Raw genomic sequence first — 26,675 nt, forward strand, 5'->3', positions numbered from 1 at the left:
CTACGGCAATCCATTAGAGAAATACGCTACGGCAATCCATTAGAAATACCCTACCGCAATCCATTAGAGAAATACCCTATGGCAATCCATTAGAAATACCCTACGGCAATCCATTAGAGAAATACCCTACGGCAATCCATTAGAAATACTCTATGACAATCCATTAGAGAAATCGAGAACATCTGAACCTTTAAATTTGCTTCAAAGACCCACTTTTTCACAATTCGTTTTACACAATGTTGACTGTCATGTTTGTATACTATTATTTTGGTAGTATGTATTTTGTTTCCATGTTTAATTTTGACTACTACCTCTGTATGAAACGTAATTCATTATCTGTAAAGCGCTTTGAGATGTTTAGTTCATGGAAAGTGCTCAACAAGTATCATTTATCACTATTCTCATTATTTTTCATTCACAAAGTCACAGACATTTAAGCCGGCTCCATATTTCAATGCAATGAAATGAAATTTTTTTTTAATAATTTTAAAGCAGGAATTGGTATGTTATCTATTCATTAACTCCAGAACACATAATATGTCATCAACAGACCTGCCTGGTACTACAAAAAAAATTTGTAGGATTACAAATTTATTTGCTCCAGCTACAGAACTGCATTCGCCTCTTTGACTCAATAAATCTAGTTGAAAAGGAAAATATTGTTTCTTAGATCCGATATTCGAGACTTTGAATCATTTGTGGATCATGGTGATGGCAAGTTATTGATTTGTAAAGTTATTTATAGTGACTTTTCATTTTTTCCCCTTGGATACAACGAATTTTAAAAATTTCAAGTTGACAGCTCTGGTCACCAATCGTCTCAAAATGGTATAACGAATGGGTGTACATGATGTTTACAGTTAAATTTTAGGTTTCAGTTATAAATTTTGAGTCTAATCGAAACTTGACAATCAGGAGAGAAGATTTTGTGTCTTCCAAATTCAAAATGCATACATCCAATTACTTTCATATTTCACTCGTTTGGTAAAAGCTCTGCATTGGACAGGGGAAGAAGGGATAAGATGTTAATTGATAAAATATACTTGTTCATATTTTACAAATGTTATTAAAATTAAACAAAAGTTACAAAAAAAATGTGTCACCAAAACCCAACTAAGACAACCCTGTAAACGACTCTTTATGAGATAAAGAAATAAGATCTAAATGGTGTAATAGGCGGACTACATAAAAAGAAACAACCACCATGAAGTAGTTGCGATAAGTGTTTGGATTATAACTGGCTAAATCTCCATAGCTAGACCACAATATAATGGTAATTAGATTAGTACTAAGTACTTAGAAGGAAAAATTCAAACAGAATTAAAGTTAAAGACCAAAGAATCCAAATATGGAATGATTCTCTGACTGTGTTAGCAACCCAAGCCTTTCCTCTCCCTTCCCACTTCTCCATTTTCTCATCTTTATTTTTACGAATCTAACTCTCTCCTTACTGATTATTTTCAAGATTATTCCATAAAAATGCGATAATTAAATCAAAACAAAATTTATTTATTTTTTTACACTCAATTCAAAAGCATTAAGTTCATAAGATACACATAGCAGCCAACTTCTCAAAGAGCTAACACCGGACACTCTAACACAAAACACTGTCAAGACCAAAATCAGCAGTATGTTGGACTATCATATAATATAATCTAAATTTAAAGCTTGTTCTGTTCATTGTTTTAATTTGCTTGTGAAAAAAAGCATAATCCTGGAACATGAAAGGGTCATTTCCTTTCTATACATCAATCCAGTTCCAAAAAAAGAATGTTTAAATTGTTCTCCAGATGGCTAAATTGGGACAGTCCCGATTTTACCAGGACTGTTGGCCGCTATATATACATAATTTCTTCAGTAAAACCAGCTTTAAGGACAACACTAAGTTCTTATAGCTAAAACAAAGATTTTTCTTCAAATTTTATGATGTAGAAAACAAATCTGAATAAGAAAAACGTTCATTTTATTGTTACAAATGTGATGATTTTCCTTTATATGGTAAAGAGAGGGTTCAGTGATGATCTTACCTCAACACTAAACAACCGATGAATTCCTGCCAGTATGACTTCCTGGTAAATGTTCATTCTGGCTAACACATTGATGGTGTCAGGGTGTTCTGTCTGGTTGTCTCTTGTCAGATCTTGTACACCTGATAAACAAAAAAAAAACAAATAAAGTCCAACTTGACAACAACAAAAGGGTGTCAAATCACTTAACTAGTCAAAAAGAAAGGAAGGGGGGGGGGGGATAAAAAATATTAAATTCAAAACGTATTAATTATACTATCAAATCATATATAATTATAAAATAGGTAAAATGCAGGGACAACATAACTACAAGGATTTGATTTAGAAATAAAAGAATATTTGGGCAGAAAGCAGAATACCATATAAAGGTTAAAAAAAAAAAAAAGCATATAAAATTTGCCACTCTGTAATTGCTATGGGAGCTATTGGGACCAGAGACAGTGGAATGACACAACATCGGGTAAGTATGATCACTATCACCGATCAGGCCACCAACCATGCTTTACATTGCCTTATTTTTGTAACAAGACAAGACACTGTAATGCTGAGCAACCAAGCCACTATCCAGTGATTCACAGCCACAATGTTTTATAAACAAAACACTACTACTATTAGCACATTACAAATAGCAAATCTTAAACATCTGGCAGTCACTTTCTCTGCGGCCAAATCAAATTAGAATTCCAAGGAAAGAAGGGTCGTGTGCGGCCATGTGGTCTTGTGTTACGATACTTGTATTCAAATCAAAAGGTCCTTGGTTTGAGTCCCGCTCTGAGCGGCGCATAGTTGAATCCTTAGACAAGGCTCTTTACTCACATTCTCTCACTGTAATCAGGTGTAAAATGAGTGCCTAGCCGTTAACAGTGTTGTCTCTATGTCAGAAAAAAGAAATTGTACTATCATCTAATAGGCATCATGATACCTCCTACATGATAAGTGTTGCAGTTTGACTGATGACCCCTTGTAAAGTGCTTTGAGTATGTTTAGTGAATATTGCGCTACTTAGCAACACAGGTTATTTTTTCAACACGAAGTAGCAAGTACCGGGCAACAGTAATGAATCCACTCCATATTTCCCCAGAGAAATGGGGTTGAATCGCAGCTCTGTTTAATTAATTTCAAGCATCCAATAAAAATCTTTAAATTAAAAAAAAAAAAATAAGAATAAGAGAGGGACGATTAAGTGACAAAATTAACATGATTTGGCATACCTTGGGCGAAAGATGGGGAATGGACTAATTGCTTGAAATAAGAGTAATAAAGACCAGCTTCTGTACGGAATGAAATTTCCCTCTCAACTTCCTGCAGATTGAAATAGAGTAAATAATCAAACTTATGGAACATTTCAAAGCAATCCAAAAGCCCACCAAGTGAGGTGAGCCAAAATAGAGCCATATTTCAATTTCTTTCCAAATTTGTCTGATTAAAATTGGAAGTAGAAGTCGAAGAAGAAGAAGAAGAAGAAGAAGAAGAAGAGAGAAGGAGGAGGAGGAGAGAGAGAGAAGAAAGAAGAAAAGAAGAAGAAGAAGAAGAAGAAGAAGAAGAAAAGAAGAAGAAGAAGAGAGAAGAAGAAGAAGAAGAAGAAGAAGAAGAAGAGAAGAAGAAGAAGAAGAGAAGAAGAAGAAGAAGAAAAGAAGAAGAAAACAAAAGAAACGAAAAAAGAAAAGAAAGAAGAAAAGAGAGAATAACAACAACAACAACAACAAGATGAAGGAGAATAATAGAGCTTTAATGTCAAAAGAAATGAAAATTCATTTGGGTTCACATTCATGCAGATATAAAATACAATTATAGTATTGTGGACACATAAACATACACACCCCACACTCACGTAAAGAAAAAAGGTGAAGGAAGAGGAGGAATAGGAGTGAGGAGGAGACTTTGAGGAGACTAACAATACAAATAATATATATATCATATTGATCTTGGCAGCTCAGGAGAATGGTGACTCATTTCCTAACAAAAGTCAACCTTTGTTGAGTGCAGTCAGTGTGATCAAAACATCTGAAGCGGCTTTGTGTCCTTACAAAAGGCAATTTATACACATTATCTCATTCGACTCAGGTGTGAACAGGTTCTTGGCATAAGGCATTGACAGATATTGCAAGAAAGCTAGTACAAAAAGTAAACCTTACAGGTGACTTGCACTGTTTGAAATGGACAGGTTCTGCTAGGCGCCTGTGAGGTGAATAAACAAGCCATTATTAATCCAAGGAAATAACTAAATATTCAAATTCATTCAGTTAGTTATAAATTACTCACCTTAATATTAGTAAACCACATAGTGTTCTCATGCATCTGGTAGACAAAGCGCTGATGCATAACACCAGCTACACACATAGCTCCAAGGCCCAATAGGACATTAAAAGGGAACAATTTAGTCATCAGTGAAGTGTCAGCAGTAGATTTTGCCTTTTTGGGTGATGAGTGGCCATTCAACCTTTTCTTCCTGGGATGAATGTCTGCCTCCTGACTATGAGTGAGACTGTGATTTGTATCAGACTTTGAGCTTGGCGTCGATCCATTTGAAGCTTGTGTGAAATTGTTTCGTTTCTTTGCATCTGACTTGCTCGCTGAATGGGGTTTTTTGGCTGGCATCATTAGTTTTGATAATGGTTACTTTCTAATTCAAATTCCAGTTTGCCAAAGGTTCATACTTGTTCCTTTTTAAATATTGGAAACAATCATCTGTGAATATGAAAAGATACAAATTACTTTAAATTGAAAAAAAATACAAAAAGTTAAAATAAACACCTTGAGAAAGCTAAAATATATATCAAAATAGAATTTAAAATATGAAAAGTCAAACAGCACAAATACAAAACAAACCAAAATTCACAGTACACTTGAGGGGTTAGGAAGTTTGAGAATACGTGCGTAAACCGAGGGAGAAGAGTGTGGGGGAGGGGGGAGGGGGGGAGGGGGTTAAGTATGTGGGGGAGTGAAAAAAGAATTACTAAATGGTTTAGCTTTTTTTAATCCTTTAATATCCCTTTGACACCTGGTACAACCATAGTCTTGTAATAACAATTTAGATAAATGCAACTCTTTCTTAAAAGCAACATATTAAAGAAAAAGTAGTAAATCCAGTAAATCCATATCAAAATAAGTATCAAACATGCACTTTTATGTTATTTCTACATTTCACAATGCTCAATACACTTTATAATTTATGTGATGACTAGTTTGTGTGCGGCTATGTGGTCTAGTGGTATGACACTTGCTTTGGGATCAGAAGGTCCTGAGTTCAAGCCTTGATCAGTGCATAGTTGAGTCCTTGGTAAAGGCTTTTTACTCACATTCTCTCACTGTACTCGGGTGTAAAATGAGAACTGTTAACAGCACTGTCTCTGTCCGCAAAAACAGTAATATTGCCTAACAGACATTATGTCTCGTCCCACATTTTAAGTGTTGCAGTTGTCTAGGGATCCCTTGTAAAGCGCTTTGAGCACATTTGGTGGATATTTTGCACTAAATAAATTCTCCAGGTTTTATTTTTTACATTAGGTTAAAATATATTCATATTTCTGTGTAGATGAGCATTGAAATATAAATAGAAAAGATTGGTTTAAGCAAAAGGTGGATTTCTCGGGCTTTTTGAACAGATGATAAACATTGCAGACAACCAATTACACAAAGTTACCACTACTGAGGTATAACAGCTACTTGTCATAATCTGTATTAACGTCAAAATGAAAACATCAGGCTGTGTGAAGAGATTAAAGTTTGTGAATCCTCTAACCTTCAAGCTTTTAATTCAAACCAAAGAATTGATTTACTGTTCAAGCTGTCGTTCAGCTCATCTGCTTGTGGTTCATAGTTACAATGATTAATTCAAAGTAAGGTGCTTAAGCTGAATTATTTATGCAATGCAAAAAAATCTAATAATTATAGATGCTGTGCGCTTGGCTAAGAAACTCAAAACATTGCCATCTGGAAATATAACAGACCAATACAAAAAACTATGAGTAATCTTTAACATATATAATCTGGTTAATACAGTTTAGTGAGAATTACTCATAAACATAGATTTCAAAAAACAACAACAAAGACCTGAGTGACATCAATTTCATTCTATTAATAAGAAGATAAGGTTTTTTTTTAAATTCTTATTTCACAAGGAAAAAAAAAAGCAACAAATTATATAACCATTTTAAAATAAATTTTAAGTGATAAAAATCAAGCAACTGACTTTCTTCAGGGTGAGAGAGGCAGAGTTGCCTACTTGAAAATCTAAAAATTCGTAATTTTTGGGAGATATAAGGATTGTCACTACCAATAACTTTAAAAATAAACGCTTTACCCACACAAGGATCAAATAACACTTCAAAAGCATTAAAATCATGTAGTCTGGCATCACAAATTAGAGCCAAAATTTCGTAATTCTACTAGGCAGGATTGGGGGAGGGGGGGGGGACGGTGAACGTTACAGCTGTGTCTAATCAAATGGCCATTAACAGGACTACTTGAAAGATACAGGACTGTCTTTATCATAAGTGACATCCCTTTAAGGAAACAGTGTTTATATGCATTGTCATTAACAACAACTTTGCTGGACACATCAATGTGAGATTGGTTGCCCTTAGTGCCGATGCCTGACTTGATGTAGATCAGATTGGCTATTTGGCTACAATAAAAGAATTACTTCTTAAAATTTCTACTATATACACTTTACATGAGAACATCCTACACATCGTATGCAAAATATACATATATTAAAAACATAAAGGCTGGTATCAAAGGATATCAAAATTTCTTTCTCTTTCACCTTCGTATAAGATAATAAACTACATCTTTAGTTCACTACATTATAACAATAGGTAAAAGGATTACTCCACCTTGGTGGTTTATCATGTTGAAACATAATTGTTGCAAGTAGATTTCATAGCACGCCGTCATCTTTAATCCTATTACACTAAAGTGTCCAAAACATTTACAATACCATTGACAAGAAATCAATATCAAGGCAACAGCTTGACAGGAAATTAATACATATCTGAACCACTCCTGTTGAGATGGGACTGTCAGTGTAAACACACAATTGAGTGATAAATGAAATTCTGAAAACAAATTTAGGTATAAAGTAAAGTGAAAAATACTTCATTTGGTATTACTCACTCAATCCTAGAGATTTTCGCTACTTTTCAAAACAGGAAAATATGTATTAAAAATGAGCATGTGCATATTCAACTCTCATTAACATGTAAAAACTAAAAACATTAGCTTTGATACTACTACTACGCCTATAATTTGTCTCAGAAAAAGGTACTTGATAGGCATGGGGTAAAAGTAACCCGGTAAACTACAGATATGATCGGTGTTAGGGTTGAGTGAGTTAAGTCAAATCTGTTATCAGAGACCGCCAAGAACTGCGTGGTAAATAGAATCAGCTGTTTAAAAAAAATCTTATGTGTGGTAACGAATAAGATTTTTTTTAACAGCTGATTCTATTTACCACCTAAAAACTGTGGACAAGTGTATTATACCTTTGACTGATCGACATCAATAATTTCATTAATTTATAGTTAAAGAAAATGGAATAATGTGTCTAGTGTCAATGAGAAAAAGACTGTAGGTACCATTTTCATCTTTTATTTTTATTCTTCAAATTAGAGCTGACATTGAAACAGGTTGACCAACTGATAACTAAACTAAATCTAACAAGATATATAGTGTGATTATCTAACATTTAACATGTCTAATCTAACAGTAACAGAATCCAGATCTTAAATGCTTCAAAACTTGTAATGATGAAGCTCGGCTTACTTTTATATTTCATTTATAAATAATAATTTAATAAACTAAGGCTGCGTAGTAGTAGTAGTAGTAGTAGTAGTAGTAGTAGTAGTAGTAGTAGTAGTAGTAGTAGTAGTAGTAGTAGTAGTAGCAAGGTTCTGGTCAAGCAAGACATCAAAATTTAGATTAATTACATAAGAGAATCTTTAGAATAGAAAATGAGTATGAAGTATGAGGCCGAATATTTGTGTGCCTGGATTCCTACTCAATTGTATAATTATATCAAGCCATAAATATTTTTTTTAAATAACTCATTCTCATACAAGAACTATGACCAGACGATCTAGCAGAGAACACCCCCCCCCCCCTCCCCCCGCCCCTTTCCCCTCACTACTTTGGACGATCAAATTCATCAAAAGTGGGATTTTTTTCCCCTTTACTTTATGAACTGTTGAAAATAAAATTATTTCAAAATTTATTTCAACAGTCAAAATTCAAAACAATCTAAACTAGAAGAGAGTCGAGATAAAAAATGGTCGGCTTGACACGAACACATTGCTGACGTCTTGAGTCTGGCGACACGGCATAAAAACTAAAGATCCTAACAGACTGACAGTGACAGCAGAAGCAGAGTGAGAGAGTGACAGGAAACAAAATTCAAAATTCCAGAATCCAGACACAAGATGGAATTGGTCAGTAATGTGTCGTCCCATTCAGGGTAATAAACTTTTTACATTAAACTTACATATCAGCGAGAAAGATTATACGTGCTCTTGTACAAATACAAAACCAGGTCGTAGGCTACCGGTCGGTTGGATTTAAAAGGGCAACTTGTCATAAAAGGGCCCTTGAACGGTTCCATTGAAAGGTGGTCATGAAAAGTGTTGCAGTTGTGGCAGTAGACTACACTAATTCATGAATCGATAATAACAAAATCGATCTATTGATATTTAAATAAATTATAGATGGCATTTCCACGGATTAACCATGCACTTGAAACGGCGCTAGTCAAGGCTCAAAGAAAAAGGTAGAAGAAAAGAATCACCACCCATTTTTAAACCCCCATTTGTGGGGGGGGGGGGGAGAGGGAGGATTTTTTTTTAAAATCGCATTTTAATCATGGTAGTGCTTTGATTGGCAATTTTTCATACATGGACACCATTTCAGATGCTCATGGTGATACGACGGCTACGGTTGGGTTCGAGTTTACTTTTTCGTGCTTTAACATTAAATCTCAATATAATCTAGGCCGTATAATTTATTTGAATACAACCGCAGTGCTAATCGTGCTCATAAAGAGAGCAGCATCGATGAAGCCTCCATATCTTTGATACTGTATCTTTTTTTCTTTTTTTTTTTAATGAAAGAAAGAAAGTAGGACGAGCAAAGTCTTTAGTCAAGCGCCGCCGAGGCATTCATATGGAACTTCACTGAAATGGTTTGATTTTTTTTTTCTACAATGAATAGATAAACTTTTATAAAGAGTTTAGTAGGTGTACTATAGCCTTTGACCTCGTTCTAATTAATTATTCGATTTTTTGACTATATTATTATATCAAAACCCGAGATTAGTGACACACACGCTCATATTATTCACTCGGACAAACATAGATGGTTGCTTACAAATATGTAATTAAGTTTGCGTCACTGCTCTTTATTACTGTTTTCAGACCGTCAATTGGGTGATTAAATCTCGCAAAATTATATCAATCAAACAGATTGTTTGTTTGTTTTTAAGGGTTTTACGGCGCTTGCAACACATTTAGGTTATATCAGCGCCAGTAAAAAGGAAGAAAATGGGATAGTAAAAAGTTATAGAATTACAATAAAAGTAAAAGCACCCAAGAAAAAGTAAGACATAGGGGAACTGGGAACAAATAGGGATCAGATGTAGATTCCAAGAGCAGACCACCAATGCACTTAGTTTGAGATCACCTAAAAGCCTCATCCAGACACAAGCACAGGTCCCATCTAAGAGGAATACACTCAAATGTTTACCAATCATTTAATATAATATGTAAACTCAACATAATACAATGCATAATAGAGAGATGATTTACAAGGAAAAAAATATCATCTCCCAAAACTATAACTATACATTCGACTGTTTCCCTCCCAGCTCCGGCAAGGATCAGGACAAAACTAAGTAATCTCATTCCAAGACAATGACAGGAAACAATTGGGAAACGGGTATGGGGGGATAGAAGACACAGCATGTACCTTCCTGCCCACTATGGGAGGTCAGGATCCCCACCCAGAATCAAACAGATTATAAACGTTTAAGGTTACACATAATTTTTCATTTGTATGCGATTGATCTGACGCGACACGCTTGCAGGTCTTGTGGTATGACACTCGCTTTTGGATCGGAAGGTCCTGGGTTCGAGCCTCGCTAGGCGCATAGTTGAGTCTTTGAAAAAGACTCTTTACTCACATTCTCTCGCCGTACTCAGGTGTAAAATGAGTACCTTGCCGTTAACAGCGTTGTCTCTGTCTTTTAACAAAAATTGTAATATCGCCTAACAGGCATCATGTCTCGTTCTACATGTTGCTGTTAGCAGGGTCCATTTGTAAAGCGCTTTGAGCACGTGTAGTGAACATTGCGCTAATAAACGTTCAAGTTTGATTTTTTTTTTTTTTTTGGTTTTTTTTTAACAGAACGCAATAGGGAACAAAAGTGTGATGTCAAAAACTGGTTCCGATCTCATTGGAAGTGTAAAACCATCTTTTCGGAGGACTAGATAGTACATACCTTGTGTAATTATTTATCTTTTGGTTTCAGAGTGATGGCATCTTATTTCCTAATCTAAATAAATAAACATCTAATGTCAATAAACATAATCAATCCTCGCTCCAGTAGTAATCCTAAGAATATGCCTATACGCCCTTCACTAAAATAGTTATGTGATCTTATTTTTCAATAAGCAAACTATTAATCATGTTTGATGAAAGAGAATGTGTTATCTAGATACTTATAAGATAATTGCATCAACACTCATATCTCGAAAATTGGCAAAATGATGAGATACACGAATTTAATCACCAAACGCAAAGCATTGCCTATCATCCCCTGCATTCTCATTTGAAGAAATGAAAGCCTACTCCGTTCTATTAAGGATTATTCATGTCTTAGATTATTAGGCCTAAAAGGTAGCCGAAAGCTTTGAAATCATAAGACGGTAGCCTAGGTCCTACAATTCGAACCAGCCAAGAGAAGATTTTGTTTCGTGGCAAACGTTCAAACCTAGCTTCGACCTAGGGCCTTGCATAGCTTAAGCCCCCCATAGACGCTGACATCCGCTGATCGCGGTACGGATGACCTCGTCGATGTGACCCGATCCCTGCGTTTATCGCATATGATTTTTGCCCACACAAGGGGAGATATTTTTTTGAGGCGATCGGCGATCAGGGGCGTGGCAGTATAAAAAAGTGGACAATTTTTTTCGGATTTTCGCTGTTTTCACGTCGGATTCGTGATCAGCGTCAAATTTACAATAGGTTTGATACTAAGAACGTGTGTGTTTACTCCAAAAATTGGTGAAATTAGAAATAAATTTTAATTAATAGTGAGGCTATGTGGCCGACAGAACCGATCCCAGTTACTGTCTGTTATTCTATCTTTCGTCTTGCGCACAATAGTGATTACTTCTCACTAAATTATATCAATTAGACTGTTGAAGGAACGAAATTGACATCATTCCACTCTTTGTTATTGTATTAAGGCAGTCATTTTGGTAATTAGTTCTCACTAAATTATATCAATCAGACTTTTAACGTTCAAGGTTACTCGTAGTTTTGTGTGACGGTACGTTATTTCCGACTGGTGGATGTTGTGAGCATTTTACCTAAACTCATAACATCAATAACCGTCCAAGATATTCGCATCATATGTAGCAATAGCTATAATAATTTAACATGTCTAGAGAGAGAGAGAGAGAGAGAGAGAGAGAGAGAGAGAGAGAGAGAGAGAGGAGAGGAGAGAGAGAGAGAGAGAGAGAGAGAGAGAGAGAGAGAGAGAGGAGAGAGAGAGAGAGAGAGAGAGAGAGAGAGAGGCAATTAACTTATCACTAAGTTATATCAATCAGACAATGAACGTTCGCGTTTGCAGTTTTGTGTGTTAATATGTTATACCCCGATGGAGATGTCGTGAGTATTTTTCCAATACGCATAACATCAATACATTTGCAATCCGATTTAAGTTTAAAAGCAACGTAGACCACGGAAAATTTTCCATTTTGTGGACAATAAAGATTTGTTATTATTATTATTATTATTATTATTATTATTATTATTATTATTATTATTATTATTATTATTATTATTATTATTATTATTCATTATCATTATCATTATCATTATCATTATCATTATTATTATTATTATTATTATTATTATTATTATTATTATTATTATTATTATTATTATTTATAAAACAAATCGACAGTGTTCCCGTGGCAGGTTAAACGGGTACTCCTCGGGACTATTCGCATTCGCACCCCCCCCCCCCCCACCACACCACCCACCACCATCACACACACGCACACAGCTCTTTTTTTTTTTTTGGGGGGGGGGGGGGGTTGTTTGTAGATTATAATTCAAGGTTACAATGCCCACCCCTGTCATCACGTAGTCAAGGCTTTTTGGCATCTGCCAATCCCAAATGTCTGTGTCAAGGTCGACCGTCATGTCGCGTCAACGGGTGAGGAGGAGAAAAAAAAAAAAAAGAACTGGCATATTATTATATCATTACATTGAAAATTATGAAAACTATTTTTTATTTTGTATGAAATCCCTTATAAGTTTTACGATGAACAAGAACGAAACTGTTGCCATCTACCTCTTCCTGGCGCAACATTTATAAAAATATTATTTAAAAAAAATAATAACACAGCATTTATTTGGCGCAATATCCACGTGCTCAAAGCGCTTTACAAGGGGTCCCAAGGCAACAGCAATATTAGACTTGAAAGACGAGACATGACGCCTGTCAGGCGATGTGACATTTTTTCCCAACAAAGACAACGAACGGCCATGTTCTCATTTTACACCTGAGTACGGTGAGAGAAGGTGAGTAAAGAGCCTTTTCCAAGGACTCAACTGCGCCACTTAGAGCGGGTCTCGAAACCTGAACCTTCCGATCCGAAAGCGAGAGTCATACCACTTGATCCATCACAAAACAGGGAGGGGCACTTTTCTGTCGACCACATAGCCTCAATATTAATTAAAATTTATTTCTAATTTCATCAATTTTTGGAGTAAAAACATAGTTCTTGGTATCAAACCTATTGTAAATTCGACGCTGATCACGACTCTGACGTGAAAACAGCGAAAATCCGAAAAAAATTGTCCAATTTTTTATACTGCCACGCCCCCGATCGCCGATCGCCGATCGCCTCGAAAAATATTAAGCAAAGCGGGCTTTGCGAGCGATCGACCGTACCTAGGTTTATCGGCCAGGTAGGCTATTTGGCCACACACATTAGCACCCCGGTTTGCCTGATCGGGGTCTGAACCAGGATCATATCCGGGCGTGTATGGGGCCTTTAAGACTAGGCTAAGCGAGCTTGCCCTAGCTTTTCCCGTTCATGACATTTGATTTAAAAGGAAACCACTCAGATTGTCACTTCCCCCTCCAACTCCCCGCTTATGGAAGAGTGGAACGATCATCAACGATCTTTGACGTCATCGCGAGAGCTGCGATGTCATCAAGATCAACTTCACGCTCAGAGGAAGTGACCAAGTCTCGTCATCGTGGTTTGGATTCCGGTCAACTTAGCACGATGTTTCCGCAATGCATACTCTAGAAATGATCCCTAAGAGTATGGTCTTAATAATAACATGTTGATTGTAACAATATATAGCTAAAAAAATATAAAATATATGTAAGAAAATGTAATTTCATAAATTGATCATATTAAAGAATATTTTAAATTTTAATCCAAAATTTATCAATATTATACTAACTTTAGATATGAATATTATATTTATAAATAAAAATAATATTTGTAAGTGTAATAAAGTGCATTTTATTGCAGAAGATATAATTATATTACAATAATATTTATCAAGGGAGGTAACAACTCCATCTTAATATTGATTAATATGATTGAGTTAGATATCTATAATTTTCGGAATGCTCTAATTTGTTATTTTTCAAATAACTAATTTTTGTTTCATTTTTGCGATGCAGTCAGGGTATAGAATATTTAACTTAACACCGTTTGATGAATGATATGTCTACCTGAAGTGCTTTAAAAACAGTTCAAAACTTTGAACGGGAGACAACCCGTGTTTTTTAACGATAAGATTTTACTTCTTGGCACTAGCCTTGTATCAACAAAATAAATTTGTTACATTTTGATGGATGATAGTTGTATCACATTTTGTTTCATTGATTAAGTCTATTTCTTATTTATTTTGTCGTTTTAAACATATTTTATTGTTGTTATTATATTGTTGGTGGTAGTAGTAGTGGTGGTGGTGGTGATGGTGGTGGTGGTGGTGATAATGGAGTAGATTTTTGTGATGATGCTGGAAGTGGTGGAGTTGGTGTTAATATTTCTATTGTTACTCTTGCTCTTGTCTTTGTTTTGTGCCTGTTTTCCTTTTTTTTTAAATTCTTTTTCTTTCTTTCTTTCCTTCTTTCTTTCTTTCTTTCTTCTTCTCAACATCATCATCATCATCATCATCATCATCATCATCATCATCATCATCATCATCATCATCATCATCATCATCATTATTATTATTATTTTATTATTATTATTATATTATTATATTATTATTATTATTATTATTATTATTATTATTATTATTATTATTATTATTATTATTATTATTATTATTATTATTAATATTAATATCAATATTATTATTTATTATTATTATTATTATTATTATTATTATTATTATTATTATTATTATTTATTATTATTATTATTATTATTATTATTATTATTATTATTATTATCATTATTATTATTATTATTATTATTATTATTATTATTATTATTATTATTATTATTATTATTATTATTATTATTATTATTATTATTATTATTATTGTTATCATGATCATCACCATGATCATTCTGATCATCAGCATCATGATCATGATGATGATGATCATCATCATCATCATCATCATCATCATCATCATCATCATCATCATCATCATCATCATCATCATCATCATCATCATCGTTATTATCTTCATCAACGTTGTGTCAAGGACATTGTCTTCAAAACTGAATTTTGAGAAATTACAAATATCAATAAAGACCTACCATTAAATCAATTATTCAGCATAAGTGAAACCGAATTAGGCTTGAAAATAAACTACATACGACTCTTTTTTACTAATCTCAATAATATGTTAATGTCAACCTCGTGTAAAAGATCTCTTTGGAATTACGCGTACTTCCATTGGTTTCTTGTTTATTTTCTATGCATTGATTAAAACGTAAGTAAATTGTTTTTAATTTGATTTGCCTTTCCTATTCTAGTCTTGTTTCAGTTTATAATAATAATTGAGCTTTTATATAGCGCAATATCCACTAAACGTGCCCAAAGCGCTTTACAAGGGGTCCATAGCCAACAGCAACACTTAACATGTATGTAGGACGGGACATGACGCCTGTTAGGCGATATTATAATTTTTCGGACAGAGACAACGCTGTTAACGGCCAGGTACTCATTTTACACCTGAGTACGGTGAGAGAATGTGAGTAAAGAGACTTTTCCAAAGACTCAACTATGCGCCGAGCGAGGCTCGAACCCAGGACCTTCCGATCCGAAAGCGAGTGTCATACCACAAGACCACATAGCCGCACGGTTTCGTTTCATTGCAAGTTTAACCGATCAAGAATCCATTAAACATAGTCTTACTTTTTGGCCAATGAAGCTGGAATTATTCCTGTTTAGGAATGTTAGGCCTAAACATGCTAACTTCTTTGCTTGTTGACCACTGGATGGCAGGATGCTTTTCTATTGAGGGTAAACGCGGCTATGTGATCTAGTGGTACGACATTCGTTTTTGGATCGGAAGGGTCTGGGTTCGAGCCTCGTTCGGAGCATAGTTGGGTCCATGGAGAAGGCTCTTTACCCAAATTCTCTCACCGTACTCAGGTGTAAAATGAGTACCTGGCCGTTAACAGCGTTGTCTCTGTCCGAAAATAAACATTGTAATATCGCCTAGCAGGCGTTATGTCCCGTGATAAATGTTAAATGTTGATGTTGGCAAGGAATTCCTTGTAAAGCGCTTTGAGCACGTTAAGTGGATATTGCGCTAGATATATAAAAGCTCAATTTAAACGCCACAGAGAAAATATTTACAATTTTGCGAAGTCGTAAGTTTGAGAGATTTTGCCAAGATGAGTGTCAGTTTACCTCATCGATATCGAGATTCGAAGGACGAGTTTTATTGCCATTTTTTTAATACGAGTATTTCCAGACTACTACTGCTGCTGCTACTACTACTACTACTACTACTACTACTACTAATACTACTACTACTACTACTACTACTACTACTACTACTACTACTACTAATATACTAATACTACTACTACTACTACTACTACTACTACTACTACTACTACTATACTACTACTACTACTACTAATACTACTACTACTAATACTACTACTACTAATACTACTATACTAATACTACTACTACTAATACTACTACTACTAATACTACTACTAATACTACTACTACTACTACTACTACTACTACTACTACTACTACTACTACTACTACTACTACTACTTCTACTACTACTACTACTACTAAAACTACTACTAAAACTACCACTACTACTACTACTACTACTACTACTACTACTACTACTACTACTACTACTACTACTACTACTACCACTTTCTATCACATACTACTAAAACATACTATCACATTCGGTAAAATGATGGGGAATTCACACATATATGCATAAACATGTTTAATGCTTCTAAAATGGTTCTAGTTAATTCATTTTGAACCAAACAAAGTTCCAAAAACTGCCCACTTGGTTAATAGTTAATACGCTTCAACAGTCGTTACGCCACTTCCCCCGTAATGACGCATGGTAACTTAGTAACTGTCTCTAAACTATCGGAACAACGGTGGACGCCCTTATGAAATATTTCTCCGACGAACATAAAAGCGTATTGTTGCTGGGTGACGTGACATAAGATTATGTAATCTAATTGTTTAAAACGGATACATTATTAAGGCGATGGCAATGAAATAACATTTAAACGCACATTTACTTGCCACTTCCAAGTCAGAAATCGATTTCGAAAACAAAACCCATAGGCTACAGCGACAGGTAATAGCATAATATTTATCATCCTTTTCAAAAGTTGTTATTGAATTCTTTTTACCTTGACCATCACGAATCGCTGTCTATAAGGATTAAAATGATTAGGACAAATCAATGAGAAGTGAGAGGGCGGAATTAAAGTGGGTAGAAGCTTGCTGTTGTTTTACCTTACTCTGATAATAAAATTAAAAAAAGAAACACATGTATTCAAAATTTGGCCTGAAAACTCGTCCTTAAGATATCGATCGATTAAAATGGCCCTCACTTTGTCAAACAGTCTCAATCTTAGTCTCAAGTTTGATAGTTTTTGACAAGATGAAATGCATTTTAATCGATCGATATTTGAAGGACAAGTTTTCTGGCCAAAATTTAAAGGAAACAAAATGTGTATTTTTTCCGAGTATACGGTATCATTGAGAGTGCCTTTCTATCATTCCAGTTTAATGCTTTGTTCAATCTTATATATTTGAAATGCGTGTAGTATACAGACAGTCATTTGAAATGTCTTTTCATCCTGAGGGGCATGACAAATTTCACAGTGTTTCGAGATCAATTCTTCCCCCCAATTTTTTTTTTTAATATTCAACATATTACTAGCTATTTAAATAAAGGTTTCACCGATAATTTAAAAGATAATTTAAGTTATATGTGTTTGTTGTTTGTTTGCTTTTGTTTTGGTTTTATTTATGAGATACATTGCTTTAATTTAGGGAATGGAAGTTATTCATAATTACAGGCTGGTGATTTTATTAATAATGGGGACATTATCAATTCACGGAGATGATTTGTTAACAACATGGATGTTCATCAACAATGATTCGAGGGATTTAAGAATGAAGACGATTGGGGCTGTCAGCTGGCTGGCTAGATCACCTTTGGAATGCATCAGGGAATGTTTGGTAAAACACGACAGCAACTGTAACAGTGTCAGCTTTGACAAGGTATCAAAGTTATGTACCCCTGGTCACGGTCTGATTCAATCTAACAGACCCTCTCCCTTGTGGGCAAATGATACTGAAACATCTTTTTATTCGAAGTACATCTGTGATGAGACGCTTGGATTTTCTTTAACGATAAATAATAATGTGGCTGTTTGTTTTTATGTGTCTCAAACAAAATTAGATTATTAAGCCGCTCAACGTGAATGCAGTGAGTTAAAAGGTACACTATACACAATGAATACTCTTGAGAAGTTCAACCTTTTAAAGGCAAAAAATGTTAATTATGCGTGGATTGGATTAGAAGATGTGAACAGAAATGGAATTTTCTACTGGGCGAGTGGCGAGCAGTTTGAACGTGGAACTTTTCTGTGGAGTACAAGTTGGGCAGTTAATCAACCCAACAGAAACCCAGGATATGAGAACTGTGCTATGGTACGAAATGAAAATCCTCTCGTCTTGCACGATTATCCCTGTGATTTTCAGTTTCATTATGCATGTGAAAGAATAAGATGGCATTGAGTACAGGTCACCTCTGACTCTCTGCCTCTCACGACAAACCACTTTTTTTAAAGAGTCTAAAACCAAATTCTCGGAACATGCATATTCATTTTAATTATTCTTTATTATTGTTTTTTGCGGCACCATCAATCTGGAATTCTCTCTTGGTGATAACCAGAGGTGCTCATACTACTTAGTGATTTTAAATCAACTTTAAATTAACATTTCAAAAACACATTCTCAATGTTCCACTGGTATCAGCATAACTTAAACAATGTTAAAAGTGGATTTAAACAAATTTGCACGGTGAACACTTGTAGAAAAATTAAAATCCATTATAAGATTTGAAATAAAATCACCAAAAAATCACTCGAAATCGTTTGATGAAATTTGATAAAAGTTATATCATAATAAAGACAATATGGCCACGAGCAAAATGATATGAAATTCCAGTTAACAAAAAGACAATTGGCCTTTTTTTAATCCAAAAATTGAAGAACACAAACATAACGTCTGCCCATTAGGCGTGTTACTCATCAAACTTAACGATAGTAAAACTGAACTAATATTTATCGCTTGGCCAGCAATTCTTAAAACGTAGAGTGTGAATCAATCGTTTAAAGAAATAGTGTAATTGAAACTGTTAAGGTTGTTCGAAATTTGGTTGTAATTATTGATTCAGATTTGTCTTTTACCAGCCAAATAAATCATATCATAAGGTTAATGTACATGGAAATGAGAAGAATACGTAGTGTTAGACATCTCATCCAGACATGTCAACCGGTACGATTTCTCGCATTTTAGTTCGATTTTTGGACCCAAATACGTGGATTACGATTCCAAAGAATTTAGTACGATTTTTAAAATAATGTTTTAATTTTTTTATAAGGTTGAATGACGTTGAAAATAATACATTTGATGCAATGATACCTACATGTCATACATCAACTGTTGTATGATACATCATATTTTGTAAATTTGTACAATAATTATTATTTCAGTTCGTTTTATAATGTTGGTTTTCACTAATATTTTTCTCATACCATTATGAGGATTTACACATAATTATGCATGTAAGCTTATTTTATAATTTAAATGACCTCAGGCCACATTTAAGCTTTTACTTATTGTTCAATAGAAAATTTTAAGTAGAGATTAAATTGAACTAACATCTTTGACAATAAAGCTTTCAAATAAAAACTGTATTGCTAATAAGCTTAAACATAAATGGATTATATCCCTTAATATTCACTAACATTACTGTATTTTGGTATTAAAATTTATAATGATCCTTTTTTTCTTTATTATACTGTATGAGTCTTATTTTTTAAATTACCTAGTGGGCAGTTTTAGGAACTTTGTTTGGTTCAAAATGAAGTATCTAGAACCATTTTAGAAGCATTAAACATGTTTATGCATATATGTGTGAATTCCCCATTCCGAGTGTGTTGTTTTACGTAATAAGTGGTATTTTAGTATGTAGTTTAGTAGTATGTAAGTATAGTAGTAATAGTGTAGTAGTTTTAGTAGTAGCATAGTAGTAGTTAGTAGTAGTAGTAGTAGTAGTAGTAGTGTAGAATGTAGTTAGTAGTAGTAGTGTAGTAGTAGTAGTAGTAGTAGTATATAGTAGTAGTAGTAGTAGTAGATAGTGTAGTAGTATATATAGTAGTAGTAGTAGCTAGTAGTAGTAGTAACGTAGTATATTAGCTCAATAATAATAATAATAATAATAATAATAATAATAATAATAATAATAATATATAATAATAATAATAATAATAATAATAATAATAATAATAATAATAATAATAATAATAATAATAATAATAATAATAATAATAATAATAATAATAATAATAATAATAATAAAATAAAATAATATAATAATAATATTAAATAATAATAAAAAATACAGTCACGCAAACGATAAATGGAACTACTGTCTTCTTACAATGCAGCCAAGTTATCTTTGTCAAAAAAAAAACAAGAGAAACAAAAACAAACAATCAAATATTATTTTAAAAACCCAGAAAATTTTAAAAACAACAAAAAACAATCAAACGAACGGACAATTGAGACATTCAGGTAGAATAGTGACATATTTATAACATTAAAATTTGTTCAAAGGCTGCCTAAAAACCTTCAAATGTCACGAGCCATTAAACCACCGATACTTTAGATTCGATTACTATCAGCTGTTATCCTGATATTATCAGACACAGTATTGTGTGGACAGATGTACACGTTGTATCATTTTATAAATACAGTGCACTCCGGATAATGGCAACTCGGATAATCGCAACATTTTCCAAGAAACGGAATTAATTCTATATAAAAGTCACTGGTTAATTGCAACAAATTTCGACCTGCACCAAAAGTGGCAAATTCAGGAGATCAATCAAACAAAATCTCATTAATTAAATTTCATCATTGGTGAAATCACGACAGATTGAAAAATTAAGAATGGCCGAGGTTTAAGGCTAACTCTCTTAGACACATGGTTTTTGTTTCAATCAAATTGCTCAGTCTGTGATGGACTACTACAATGTTCACAACAACTGGTTTGAGTTCACCATATTTGATATGAAAGTGATCAGTGGTCAAATCCAAATTGCTATAAAAAGTTACAACAAGCGGTAGTGAAAACAGTGCCCCATCATTTTATCTGAAATCGACCAAATATACTGCAGCCGTGGAGAGTCCCAAACCCGTGTTTACTCAAGAGAGAAAATGTTGCAATAGTGGATAGGAAACTCAAATTCGGTTAATTGCAACTTCGGTTAATCGCAACATTATCGCCGATCCCAATGTGTTACGATTATCCGGAGTGGACTGTGCATTAGAGATGAAATGCGACAGAAAAGTCCTAAGAATCCCATGGATAACGAAGACATCAAACACATCTGTGTCTACGAGGACAAGCGGAGCAGAAGGGGGACAAGAAAGAAAGGGTCTCAAGCATCGTCTACTTATAGTATAAGAAGTCGCTGGTCTCAAGACATAGCGGACTGGACGGGGAGAACATACACAGAGACAGGACGCATGACACAGATGAAACCCAGAAATTATTTCGGTCAGGCTACGTGCAAAAAGGATATCCTTTAATATAATAATAATAATATAATAATATATATAATATAAAAAAAACTTAATATAATATAATAATAATATAATAATAATAATAATAATAATAATATAATAATAATAATAATAATAATAATAATAATAATAATAATAAATAATAATAATAATAATAATAATTTGGATTTCACAGTAAAAAATAATATATAAATATGTCATAATTCCATTGCTCAAGGGAGATAACATAATTTAATTTTTATAAAAAGTAGTTAATAGGATTAAGTCAATCAGCCTGTCTATAACATTGTGAATGTTTAAATTGTTTATTTTTTTATATTATAAAGCTTATGTTTTTTTTCATATCGTTATATATAATCAGAGAATAAAAGACTAACCCTAACATCTGTTGCTGAATGATATAAGCCGTCGTGTCCATGAATAGTCCAGTTGGTAGAACTCAACAGTCGATGAAAAAGAAATCGATCCGGGGAAACAATAAATGGAACTACTTCTGTCCTACTATCCAGGCCAAGTAAGTTTGATCAATAAACAAAAAGAGACCCAAAAAAAATAAAAAAACAACAACAAACAAACAAAATCTCCAAAACAAAAACAAACAAACAAACAAACAAGGAAATAAGAAAAACAAATCCAGAAAACAATAAGATAAAATGAATCGAAAAGAGGAAATGGAAATTTAAAGAAAAACAAGACACTTACCTACAGACAAACGAAACACTGAGATAGAGTAGTGAAATATTATTCATAATAATTGTTCTATGGCTCTCCCTGAAACACCTGCCGTCTTGAAAATCTAAACAAAAGTATCGTAAGCGTCGTAAAATCCTTAGAAAACAAAAACAAAACCAACAATTAAACCAAAGAAAAAATATCTTCATGATGACAAGTTTAGATTAGATTACTATCGGCTGCTATGAGACACACTATTGTGCTGAAATATGTAGAACAGGTGGTATCAATGTACATGCGTGTCATGGATCTTTACTCAGCGTGCATTGATTTTTGTGGTTTGTTGTTAGAGGGTTAGAAGTTACGGAACGAAAAACGACTTTTCCAGGGTTGAATTTCTTCTTTTTTTTTTTTCTTTTTTTTTTTTTTTTTTTGGGGGGGGGGGGGGGGGACCAATTTCTGTTTTTGCTATATTTTTGCCAGTTCCTTGTTACAATAGCTCATTGGGGTAGAGCGTCGCCATCGATAACTTATAGATAGAATGCGCTTGGCCAAGGAGTTCACAACATTGCCATCCGGAAGTATAACGGACCAACACACAAACTCTGTGTAACGATGAACTTTCATAGTCTGGTTAATACAGTTTAGTGAGAACAACTCAGAAACGCGGATGGCAAAAACAATAACAAAGGCCTGAGTGACGTCATCTACATACTATCTATAGCCTGACGCTGACCAAAAAAATGACTTTAAAATGCCAGTCTTTGGCCACAAAAGAAAACAAATTGTGAGTTGTATTCAATCGTTCAACCAATGAGCACTACTAACGACAACTCACTAGGTGTTGCAAAAAACAAATAATGACGTCAAAATGCCAGTCTTTTTGGGTTTCAGTGTCAGGCTTTAACTTAACGATGGGTAGAGGAGTGGCCTTCGTAAACTCATCGCATGATACTAACCAAAAATTTTGTCATAAAAGAAGACGAAGATCTCGGGAAAATACTTAATTGTGAGTTGTAATAAATAGCTCAAGCAATAGAATCAGTTGTTTCCCTGAGCACTTCTAGCAACTACTCACTTTTCACTTTCGTTTGGTGATCGTCGTTTTTGGTAAGTTCCAGGCCTTGAGTTCACAAAGACGACGGTTGATGACTCGTCACAGAAATGGAGGGATCAGTATCAGTCCTGTGTTCAGTCGAGATACTAATGACTCCTCTTCTGTCCACCGTGCAAAGATTGGATAGTTGGGTTTGTTAGATTCGGAGTAAATTACTTAACGATAGACACGCGTCCAATGAAAATGGTTGCAAATGTTTTATTGATCGTTTCATGGTACAGCAACACGGGGGGCAGCGTGGCTCAGCGGTATGGTCTTTACTTCGTACCCAAAACCTTCAGAGTTCTACTACCCGCCTCGATGTGTGCCATTGAGCAAGTCACCTAGCCCTAGCTCACATTGCGGCGCTGCACTGCGGCTGGGTTATTCCAGTCTTCCCGTGGAATAGACCTTAAAGACAAATTTCCCCATTGGGGGCGAATAAAACCCGGCTCACAAGGATCACTTAATAAATACGCGAGACAGATGGATACTAATATATTTTGGTCCAGAAAATAATAATTGAACGTCTTTGGTAACCAGTCACCCGACTCAAATATGCTAGTCACTCTTTCCGCTTTGATGCATAGCTTTTTTTTTCTCCCTTTTTTTCCTCCAGTGCTTCAGTTACTCAGCTTATACAATGAAAATGTGGCTGCATTAAAACTCGAAAGTACAAAAGTGAGTGATTTCGTATATGGCAAGGTGTAGGACAAAGTTGCATATTATCACCATCAATATGTAGCATGTACACAGGACAATCATGAGAGCGGTAGAGAATTATGGACATGATCTAAACGTTGATGCCATCTACATCCAAGGCAAACATTTACAAAATGTACTAAGGACATGACACTGTTCTGATGTCTCAATCTTCGGACTCAATGAGCAATTTGATAAAGAAGAAGAAGAAGAAGAAGAAGAAGAAGAAGAAGAAGAAGAAGAAGAAGAAGAAGAAGAAGAAGAAGAAGAAACTTTATTTATATAATTTACAATGCTTAGGGCCCGAAGTGTACTTAATGTGCACCGTATTTCCCAGGACAATCATCAAAGGACAGACGATATAAAAATCTACATCTCCAAACAATCCATTAAGAGTGCAATTCCCTTTTTCTGGCTTTTGAACTACAGCGTCGATAACCACGTTGAGATTAATAAGAAAAGAGTTCAGCTTTGTTTGCATCCTCGTAGGTTCTACTCTAATGATTTTATTTTTCTTCTTTTTGTTTTAATTAATTTTTATTTTGAAATATATCCATTTAGAAAAATAGACAGTATATTTGAATCTAAAGTTTCAAAGAAAATGGTGGAAGGCAGTGCCTCTTTCAATTAATATGCTATTTTTTTTCTTATGCACTCGAGTTATCTCCCTTTTATTTTTATTTTATTTTTGGTATACATTATTTCAAATAATAAACACATTTTTAAAACGTTTCTTCACAAATATTAAACATAAAGTTAATTTGCATGTCAAAAACTGAGAATTCAATTACAAAACTATTATATTTTACATTTATTTATACTTATACATAATAAGATACAAATAAGATAAGCTATTAGACTATGGATGAGATAAGTTTAATATGGTTTTTCCGGCTGGTGTTAGAGTTAAGACCATACTCTTAGGGATCATTTCTAGAGTATGCTTTGCGGAAACATCGTGCTAAGTTGACCGGAATCCAAACCACGATGACGAGACTTCCTCTGAGCGTGAAGTTGATCTTGATGACATCGCAGCTCCCGCGATGACGTCAAAGATCGTTGATGATCGTTCCACTCTTCCATAAGCGGGGAGTTGGAGGGGGAAGTGACAATCTGAGTGGTTTCTTTTTAAATCCAATGTCATGGATGGAAGATATTAGGCTAGCAATAGGGTAGAGTCGGGGAAATTCGCCACTTCTCACACCCCTCTCTTTAAATGCAAATAACCCATCTTACCTATTATTGGACGAGTCCAAGTGTCACATCATCACTTTGATGCTCTTTTCATCTATTGTTTTTAATCTACCAATCAGCATTTAGTACATTAATATCATGACACAATCGTGTCATTCAACGTCATAGCGTGTCTGTCGTTCTGTGCGCCTGATTCGTCCGAAATCCAACACCCGCCATACCAAATTCCTACTTTCACTCGTTGTCATTTTAAGCGTTTTTTCAGCTTAGATCCTTACTCTACAACCTGTTATTTTGATATTGTATGATTTAAACATTAGTTTTGATGTTCCCATCATTTGCAATATTTAAAAATATTCGTTTATTTTTTAATTGAGGGTCCCAATGATATCACTGCTTTCGGGGAAATTCGCCACTAGTATCGGGGAAATTCGCCGTTATAATTGGGGACATTTGTCGCTCTGTTTTGTCGAAATATTATTAATTAAATGTTTAAAGGGGGCATCGATGATATTTTGACCGATAATTATTTAATAGATTGGTGATGCAGTGTCTAGGTAGCGTTCATAGTGCATAAAATTTACATAATGAGGATAGTAATGATTATTAGTAATTTAACTGGACTTAATGAACTTTTTACTATAATGAAGCAGTTTTTTTATATATTTGTAGAATAAATGGTGAGAACTTCAAAGAAAACCCAAAATGGAAGCAAAAGATTAAGAGAAAAATAGGATAGGATGGTTCAGCAAAACACAAGAAAAGATATTTTGTCATGTTTTCGCCTTCTATCATAGTATCATATCGTCATTTATAAAACTTGCCGTTGGTCATTGAATATTTTTAGTTTTTTTTGCCATTGTAAATAAATAAAATATTGTAATTACTACAAATTAAATCAAATATAAACACGAGAAAACAAAATAATATCTAAAAAGTACATAAAATTCACGATAAAAAAGTGTTAAAATCGAGCGGCGAATTTCCCCGACAGTGGTGGTGAATTTCCCCGAACTGTCGCGAATTTCCCCGACGAGCATAACAACTTTTAAATGCGAAAATAAAGTATTACGAATTGAAATACTGGAACAAGTCTAATAAAATCTCATCACTGATTGGCTGATTGTCTTGATGACCAGTTTCTATTTTAAGAAAATTGACATCTTGAGACTGAAATAAGCGAAAGAAGTGGAGCGACCGCAGGGTGGCGAAGTTCCCCGACTCTACCCTAGCGAGGGTAGCCTACTCAAGGAAAGCGCCTGTCTGCGGTCGCTCTAGGGCCTAATTCTCTCCCTTATTTCAGTCTCGAGTCTGTTTTCTTAAAATCAAAACAAAAATCAGCTTTTCAGTGATAAGCTTTTATTAGACTTGTTTCAATTCATAGT

The 26,675-nt window shown here is 34.3% G+C and overlaps 1 protein-coding gene and 2 non-coding genes across 5 annotated transcripts in view; 1 reads left to right on the forward strand and 2 right to left on the reverse strand.

Annotated features, from left to right (window-relative positions):
• LOC144967733 (protein C-mannosyl-transferase DPY19L3-like) overlaps nt 1–22,549 on the reverse strand; it is a 45,975-nt gene extending 23,426 nt beyond the window's left edge. Inside the window, exons 1-4 of one of the 3 annotated variants that reach the window (XM_078905311.1) lie at nt 8,509–8,649; nt 4,290–4,715; nt 3,239–3,329; nt 2,028–2,149 (exon numbers count right to left, since the gene is read on the reverse strand). In XM_078905311.1, coding sequence (XP_078761437.1) covers nt 2,028–2,149; nt 3,239–3,329; nt 4,290–4,628 — 552 coding nt within the window. In that variant the 5' untranslated portion in view covers nt 4,629–4,715; nt 8,509–8,649. Of the gene's footprint in view, nt 1–2,027; nt 2,150–3,238; nt 3,330–4,289; nt 4,716–8,508; nt 8,650–22,003 lie in introns of those variants that run through there. The other 2 variants (XM_078905312.1, XM_078905310.1) reach the window with 2 other exon arrangements.
• LOC144969793 (small nucleolar RNA U3) lies at nt 13,371–13,592 on the reverse strand. Its single transcript, XR_013644862.1, has one exon. It is a non-coding gene; the product is annotated as a small nucleolar RNA U3 (small nucleolar RNA).
• Nucleotides 22,550–25,004: 2,455 nt separating the features above from the next.
• LOC144969799 (small nucleolar RNA U3) lies at nt 25,005–25,218 on the forward strand. The gene has a single exon (XR_013644868.1). It is a non-coding gene; the product is annotated as a small nucleolar RNA U3 (small nucleolar RNA).
• Nucleotides 25,219–26,675: the final 1,457 nt, after the last annotated feature.

Source organism: Berghia stephanieae, chromosome 3, assembly GCF_034508935.2.
Source record: "Berghia stephanieae isolate SIO BIC M18660-M18661 chromosome 3, UCSD_Bste_1.3, whole genome shotgun sequence".
Classification (NCBI taxonomy): Eukaryota; Metazoa; Mollusca; class Gastropoda; order Nudibranchia; family Aeolidiidae; genus Berghia; species Berghia stephanieae.